Source organism: Rhea americana, unplaced genomic scaffold, assembly GCF_003343005.1.
Source record: "Rhea americana isolate MKP2758 unplaced genomic scaffold, rheAme1 scaffold_348, whole genome shotgun sequence".
Lineage (NCBI taxonomy): Eukaryota > Metazoa > Chordata > Aves > Rheiformes > Rheidae > Rhea > Rhea americana.
The window spans coordinates 518,416-526,590 of NW_028186477.1; the positions used below are offsets into that span (position 1 = coordinate 518,416).

The 8,175-nt window shown below is 47.6% G+C and overlaps 1 protein-coding gene across 1 annotated transcript in view; it reads right to left on the bottom strand.

The window, feature by feature from the left end:
- Positions 1-7,873, bottom strand: part of HADHA (hydroxyacyl-CoA dehydrogenase trifunctional multienzyme complex subunit alpha) — a 28,241-nt gene extending 20,368 nt beyond the window's left edge. The window contains exons 1-5 of the mRNA XM_085311729.1: positions 7,750-7,873; positions 3,119-3,160; positions 2,953-3,023; positions 2,070-2,203; positions 682-820 (exon numbers count right to left, since the gene is read on the bottom strand). Of these exons, the coding sequence (XP_085167855.1) occupies positions 682-820; positions 2,070-2,203; positions 2,953-3,023; positions 3,119-3,160; positions 7,750-7,837 (474 nt within the window). The 5' untranslated portion in view covers positions 7,838-7,873. The remainder of the gene's footprint in view (positions 1-681; positions 821-2,069; positions 2,204-2,952; positions 3,024-3,118; positions 3,161-7,749) is intronic.
- Positions 7,874-8,175: the final 302 nt, after the last annotated feature.

Genomic DNA, 8,175 nt, shown 5'->3' on the forward strand with positions numbered 1-8,175 from the left:
ACACCTGAAGAGACTCCACTCCCAAAAAGAAAGTTATTCCATTTCAGTAAAAACTTTGCTGCAGGAATAATCACAGAGCCCTTCAAGTTACAAAGCCTCCTCCTTCCTCACCATTACACTGGGTAGAGATGAGAAGATCAGCTACTTAAGAGTGTATAATCCTAAACAGAGATTACGAAGCAAATACTGCACCCAGCTGAAGTGGCAAGTGAGAGGGAATGCAGGCCAGGTTGGAGCCTGACCAGGTTCTCCACACTCATCCTTCTCACAAGAACTTTTAAAAGAATAAAAGTGGCTGGGATATGAGGCTTATTTCAACTGAAAATAAGCTATTTCCAGCCTGGATTCTGCCAGCAGCACTTATCCATATCCAATGCCTGCTGGAAACAGCTTGATTTCCCTGGAGTGCCCTCATCTAAATATTAGCCTAGCACACAGAGATTCATATTTGATTAGCTCTCTTTCAACAGTAGCAGAAAAAATAGCATGGCAGAGCCCTGAAGCATAACCAAACCATCAATTTACCACAAATTCATTTGAACCGATGTACAGAATCCATGTCAGGTCTCAGATCCCTCTCGCACCCTTTCAGAATAGTCCTGCGGCCATCATTTGGCTAGTTTAGAGAACCAGTGCTATCAACTCCCACTGCTGTTTGGCAGACCTCAAACCATCCAATACCTCCAGTCCTCCTCCCAGGCAGGAGCCACTGATGGCAGCAACTATGGGCTTTGGAGACTGCTCAATTTTTTCTAACATCTTCTGTCCTTCCTGAGAGAGCTGAGTCACTTCCTGAGAAGTCTTGCAGGCTTCAATCATGCTGCAGTGAGGCAGAAAGGCTGATTAGAATTGGAAAAACACTGAGAAAACAGTAGTAAAACAGAGAGTGCTTCAGGGATTTTATTCCTCTCTTCCCACAAAGCTCCAGTGACTGACAGACAAGCAACAGCTATTTAGTCCAACAGGTTTAGATTCATGGACAACACAGGAAAACTACTAAAATCAGTGGGTTAAGTTACTGCATACTGACATTGGTTTGTGCCTGCAGGCAGTGAATGAGTTTCCTTGTGTCAGAGCTCTGAAAGCCTTTTGGGGAGAGAAGGAATGGTCATAGGAAGCCTCAAAGCACTTGCCAGGAAGCGTGGAAGGGAGAGCCCAGGATCACTTTCTAGAGAAGCAGATGGCCAGTGCTCTGACGTTGCACTCTGCCAATTAGAGATTCTCAGAGCTAATTATTCTCACAGAGGCTAGCAGTGTTTGCCAGGCAGGCACAATTCAGCAGGCTCACAGTGTTGAGACCAGCATCAACTTCTTAAATGCAGCCTGTCCTTTTGCTCTCCTTACCACCTAAAGCTAGTGCCTCCTTCCCACTACACCATAGATCAAGTCTCTGCTCCTGAAGAAGGCTGGACAAAAAGGTAACAAGTTTTTCAAGGGCTGATGTGTAATTTACTTTCTCCACTCAGAGCTTCCTGGCTTTTAATGCCTTTAAACAACTGTTTTGTCATTCCCAGTACAGGACTGACAACTGACTGCACTTCAGGCCCAGGTGAGAGCACCCACACAGGGCCTACTCACATCCTGCAAGAGTTACACAGCCTGGGAGGCTGCTCAGATGCTCCATATGGCAGAAAGCCAAGACTGCCTAATCAACAAGCTGTGCTGGCAGACTGCCAGGCACTCAAGCAGCAGCTTAAGTGAAGTTCTGCATGTAAATTACCATTCTTGTTGTGCCCCAGACCAAAGCACAATGCTTACCCCTGAGCCAGAAGGGGAACTTTTCTTGGCTGCATCCTGGCATGCAGGAAGGAATGACCCAGTGCTAGAAACAAACAGGGTTTAATGCCTAGCCATGTTCCTCTTTATTAAAGCCCTAACTTCATTTAAGCAAGTCCTTGCCAAGTTATACATCCTGTGCACATAGATTTCATATCCATTCTCTGCCTCACCCCTGTGGAGATGACAATGACTAACTATTCAGTCTTCTCAGCACACCAGACCTTTTGCCCCAGATACTGGACTTCAGAGAAAGCTCTATCAGCATAATTTCTACTGCCACCCAAACTTACTCAAGATCTGCTCCAGCAATGAAAGAGCCTGGCTTTGAAGAGATGAGGACGGCACTTTTGACAGCTTCATTGGCCCATATTTCATTCATTACATCAGTAAACTCTGAACTCAATTGTCTGGATAGAGTGTTCACCTGAAGGCAGCAAATACACATTGTAAAAAGAGAGCTCAGGAGACAGTGGAGTTAAATCTCCAATTAAGTGCTGAATTCAATCATCATATCATCAGAAAACTCTCACAGAAGAAAGACTGACAAAAAGCCAAAGTCAATGGTAGGTCTAAGTGGATTTTCCAATCTGTCTGAAGCCAGTAGAAGCAGTAGCTCTACAGTCTTTTAAAGATTGCATTCTGACACAATCATGTTTCCAGGGACACAAATTGAGCCCAGATTTGCTATAAGGTTTATTTCACCCTGTGTCACAATATAGCCAGAAAGAAAACCTCAAGATGAAACTCTGCAGCAGGTCATCAAGTAATCTGTTCTTAAGAAGTTCCTTCCTCAATTTCATGAATAGTAGGTTTGTGACCTTAAAACCCAAGTTTTAGGAGCTTCTAAGCTGTTTTGTTCTACAAAACAGACACTCTCCTTAATCATTTTGAATCCAGAACTTAACAACGTTCAGTGATATCTTGTTCTGGTGAGAGAGACAATTTGGTACATACAAAATATTTCCATTGGGCACTTTCCAGTATGTTCATGTGTTCTTTTACTGTATGCCCTAATTCTCATTCTCAGATTTCTACTTTATTCAAATTTGAAAGGCAGCAAGTTAAGAAAGTTCTTAAGTCCTAAGTTAGCAATTTTCGATGCCTTTTCTGTACCATCTGTATTCCTGCTATTTCCTCTGATATGCTTATTAACCCCTGCCAACAAAACCATACCTTTGAATTCGGTGTGTTGAAACGTACAACAGCAACATCTCCTTTGATATCATAGCTAACATGCGTTCTAGCTGGAAACAAACAGAAACACTTTATTAGMTTATGTTTAGTGGATTTTAGGAAAGAAAAAAAAAATCAAACTCGCATACGAAAGCTTTACACTTACCCTGAAGAGCAGTAGAGGTGGAGATACTGCAGCAAGCATAACCTAAGGAAGAGATGTTGCAGATGTTACAGGCATTCTCAGTAAGGTCTTGAGATGATCTCAGCTTAACTGCCCATAATTAATACACTCTCCCATCCTGCTTTATCTGCTGAGGCCAGTTCCTTCTGCTGTGGCTTGAACTGTACCACTACTGAAGTGACATTCACAGTATAGATCCCGTACAGCTCCTTCCAATACCAGGAATGCCAAACTAAGCGCAAAAATCAAAACTTTCTTACCAAAGTGTTGACAAAAGATTAAGTAGTGGACCTACAGGGATGTTTTGACATTAGGTGTGCACAGCTCAACACTTCACCACTCTTTGCATATTAAGTTCTCCCCAGATCAAACACAAATGACCTAGAATATTTCTGCAAAAATACACTATTTTGCCAGTAAACATTGCCACTCCAAGTGTTACTTCACAGATCACAGGGAACATGCCTGGTAAGCCACAAAGAAACAGCACAAAATGTTTATTGTCTCCTCCACAGTCTACCAATAAAATGATTGATCCATCTCTACAAATTACATATGCAAGCACCTAGAAAATATGCCATTTCAAAGTACTCTGAAAAATCAGAACAAGGTATGACCAAATTCCATTTAAAAGTGAAATGCTACTTTACTCTCACAAATATCCTAGATTCACCTTTCCTGCCAAGAACTTGTATTTTGCCAGATGATCTCTCACTACACAAATGAGTCTCAGTTCTGTTGAAATGACCTTGACTGAGAGAATCCTCCAACGCAGATCTAGGCTGAATCTCTGCCAAAGCTGTTTTAATTCTGAAAGTCTAAATGTGTTACTTCTTAAGTGACATACTGTACACCTACCAACCGGAACACAACCATTTACTACTCAGCACTGGTAAAATACTCAGAGCTGAAACAACCCCTTTCCCGGCAGCAAGAAGGCAGAAAATCCAGAATAGTGAAAAGAACCTTAAAGCCTTGGCCTGCACCTCGCAAACAGGCATGTTTCCCTCCCCGCAGCCCTGTGACATGGGCTCAGGACTAGTGTTCCTTTGCACTTTGACCCTCTTTCCACGTTGTCTCAGGTGCTGGCACTGGGGAATGACCTTTGCGCTCCATTCCTGGAGCCCAGGATACCTAGCGGGACCCCGGGGTGATGGAAACTGTGCGTCAGTTCATCCCGAAAGACTTCTCTCTGACGGGGAGGGGTCACGTGCTTGCAATACCATTTCATAAACAAAGTGTGAACTGATTTCCACTCCAAAGCTACTTTAAAATATTTCTGGACTGGAACAAGGCCCAGATTGCAATTACTCAAGTCAACAATAATTTCCTTAGATTTTTTGCACGCTAAAGCTGAGTACTCCTGAAACCAAGCACCAACTCTCACTTTCCACAAAACAGAGCACTGTCTGCCAGCAGTTTCTCCACTCACATATGTGCCTCAGCAGAACGTGCTTTACTGGGTTAAAACACCACAATTAACAAGCCACCCACAGAATCACAGAATGGTTGAGGTTGGAAGGGACCTTCAGAGAGCATCTAGTCCAACACCCTGCTCAGAGAGTATCACCTAGAGCAGGCTGCCCATCCAACTCCACCACCTTAGAAAGGTGAGCACTGAACAATCTTACTGAATTTCTTCACTTTAATCCTTCCATTACTCCATGGTGACAGGCATGGCAGGAAGGAGAATCAGATCACAAAAAAATCTCAGCTGCAAATCAAGTGATAGTGCTTTGCTTCCACACCCTCAGTCAGGCACCTCGTAAAGCTGGGATGGGAGAAGAAGGTAAGTAGCATACTACTCTCTCCAACACTTACTTAGAGCAAGGTGCTGACTATATAGCATAACTACATTGTATACAAAATACACGATCTCAATTAAAAATAAAAAAGAGAATAGATGAATTATTCTTCTCATCTTTCTATAGGCTAGCACATTTTGTCCTTTACCCTTTGAAACCACTTCTCAAAGACACTGCTTCCAAAAAAAATGTAAACCTTCAATTCCACTTTGCCTTTCAGTTCTGACACAGCAACAGATACAAAGTAGAAAAAAAAGTATCAAGGACAAGACAGAACAAATCTTGCTGTATTTTAAATATAAGCTCTTTTGGGAAACACGTTGTTAGAGTAACAGTTGCTTAATATTTGCATAAGAGTTTTTTAATCATAACTTTCTGTGTGCTATTCTTGATAATATTTTATTTTAGGGTCCAGTATACTCTTGCAAGCATATACTGTCTGCCAGCAGTTTCTCCACTCACATATGTGCCTCAGTAGAACGTGATGCACTTCACTGGGTTAAAACACCACAATTAACAAGCCACTCACAGAATCACAGAATGGTTGAGGTTGGAAGGGACTTGTATAAAAGCAAATATACAAGCAAATTCTATGTCTAAAATTAAAAGCATATTTATGCAGTCACAGTTACGGTACAACTGCTTTAGGCTTTCATTTATTCAGAAGTAGCAGTGATAACTTGCCAGGATAGAAGCCAGAAAAATCCTCTTCCAAATCCTGAAGGAATAACAGCAGGCCAGATGAACATTTCTACCATTTTATTAACGTTCATTCTAGAACTCAAAGCCCTGAATATATATTCAATTTTCACTACTTCACATTCTTCACTGTTTGGACTACTGAAAGACTGCCTATTAAACGGAACATCAAACGTTTCAGAAGATTGCTCTCAGGATTTAGCAGAGAGCTTCAGAAGTAAGCAGAGAATGGAAAAGCCCCCCTTCACATAGTCTAGCTGGGACCTGTTTCTTCCCACTTTCTCTTTCCTCTATCATTTCTTTGGCTGCTTCCTGTCCTGCACTTCCCCTTCCTGTCGTTCCACTCACCCGCAGACAGCATGTCACTCGAAATAGGAATATCATCCATGGATGGTTCAGGAGAAAAGGTTTCTTGTAGATCTGGACTACGCCAAGCATCAGCAGAACAAAGAGCTGAAGCTCATGAGGACGGTTACTGCCTACACTTCCAGCCTGTACCTGTGAGCTGATCGCACAGAGCACTGAACTGTGAGACGCAAGATGGAAAACTTCTGACAAATTGGGTTTCACTAACACCTGTGGGAACCTGCAAGCATGCTGTACGGAGAAGAGCGGGTAAGGCCAGCTCTTAAGCTTACATGGTCTCTGCCAACTTACTGCCTTTTGCAATTCTTTTTTGGCCTGCCTTTGATAGATTTGCATTCATTTTGGCAAATGCTTTGTTACAGAAGAACAACATGTAGGAAGACTGCTATTAATTACACCGAATGACAGAGTTCTGATAGCAGTCCCAGAACAAAGTATTTGTAACAAAGAATATTGTCAGTTATAACAAGACACCGACAAGTGGCAGTCTAAGCAGTCTCTGGAATTGCTACCCATCTGCTCATTACCAATTGCAGCGCTCTGCTTCTCTAGCAACCAAGTCATATATAAACTTATTCCAATCCTGTACATGAAACAGGTATCAGACTCAAATGAAACATTGCCAAATTTCAGCTCTACATTGAGACCAAACCCTAAGGCCCTTCAAAGTACAGAAATAAGAGCTTGTTTCCAATGACACTAAATCTTAGGCCCTCCCAGGGCCCCTTGTACCTCTTTTCTTCAGTACTTCTGTGGCAAAGCAGTGAGACTCAGCCCTCAGCAGTCACTGCACACAAGCAAGAGAGTGCTCAGGCTTTGCCTCGGGTCAGCAGATCACAAGTGAACAGTGGTCAATGACTGAGACACATGTAAACTTGACGTAGACATCATCTAAAGACAGACATTGAGGGCTCTGGAGACACAGAGGCACATGGAGACGTCGGCTCCTCTCCCCCACGCGGGGCGAGGGGACACCTTCCCCTCAGGGCCAGGCACACAGCCCCAAGGACAAAGCTCTGCCCCAGGGGCAAGCACAGACGTGGGGGTACACGAGAACGCCCCTTCCCACAGATACACACGCAGGCTGGGGTGGGAAAACGCTCCTGAGGACAGCCCAGGAGACACACGTGCAAGGACACGGGGACACGCACAGCGTGCAAGGACACGGGACACCCCCTCCGCACGGGTCGGCTCACGTGCACAGCCCTGCCCGGGGCCCCCGCGAGCACGCCAGGCTGCAGGGACCCCCCGTCCGAAACACRCCCAGGCGCGAGGACGTGGGGACGCCACCCCAGAGACACGCGTGGGAGCATCCCCCTGTGGGGACACACACGCACCCGCGGGCACACCGTCGTCCCCCGGGACACCCAGGCACACCACGCTGCCCCACGACGCACGCACACGGGGACACCTCCGCGGCGGCAGCCCCCCTCCCCCGGAGCTCCCCGGGGACACTGACACCCACGGGTGCCTCCCCACGCCGACCTTCCCCTTCCTCAGCGACACCCCGCGGGGGCTCCCTCACCCCCCACCCCGCAGCCCCCCCGCGACATGCAGCCGCATGGCCTCAGCATCACCTGGCCCTCGGCCCCCACGCGGGGTCGCGCACACGCGTGGGCGACTCGGGCAACACTCCGTCCCTCGCAGCCCTTCCCCGCGCGCGCGGCCTCCCCGCCTGGCGCCCCCCGCCCCTCGCGGCGCCACGCACACGCACACGCGCGGGCGCCCGCCCCCTCCGCTCACCGGAGGGCCGCGGGCGGCGGGGCGGGCAGTACTTGGCGGCGGCCGAGAGGCGCCCCAGGCTCCCGATGGCGCGCACCGCCGCCGCCATCTTTGCTGCGCGCGAGGTCGACTGAGGGAGAGGCGCGCGGGCACCGCCCGGGGGCCTCGCCGCGCCCTGCCCGCCCCCCGCCCTGCCCGCGGCTGCCCACGGCGCTGCCTGTCTCTCCCGGTTCCGTCAGCGCCTGCCCTCCTCGCTCTGCTGCGCTCCCCGAGGGAGCTCTGCCGCTGAACGCTTTATCCGAGCGGGAGCGGCGGGAAGGAGGGTGAGAGAGCGGCACCGGTGCTGCCCGACCCGCTGACTCGATCAGGCGGGCGTTGGGGCAGTCTGAGGCGGGCGGGGCCCTTACTGAGAGGCGGCGCGGCGGGCGGGCAGGCGGCGGCGGCGGC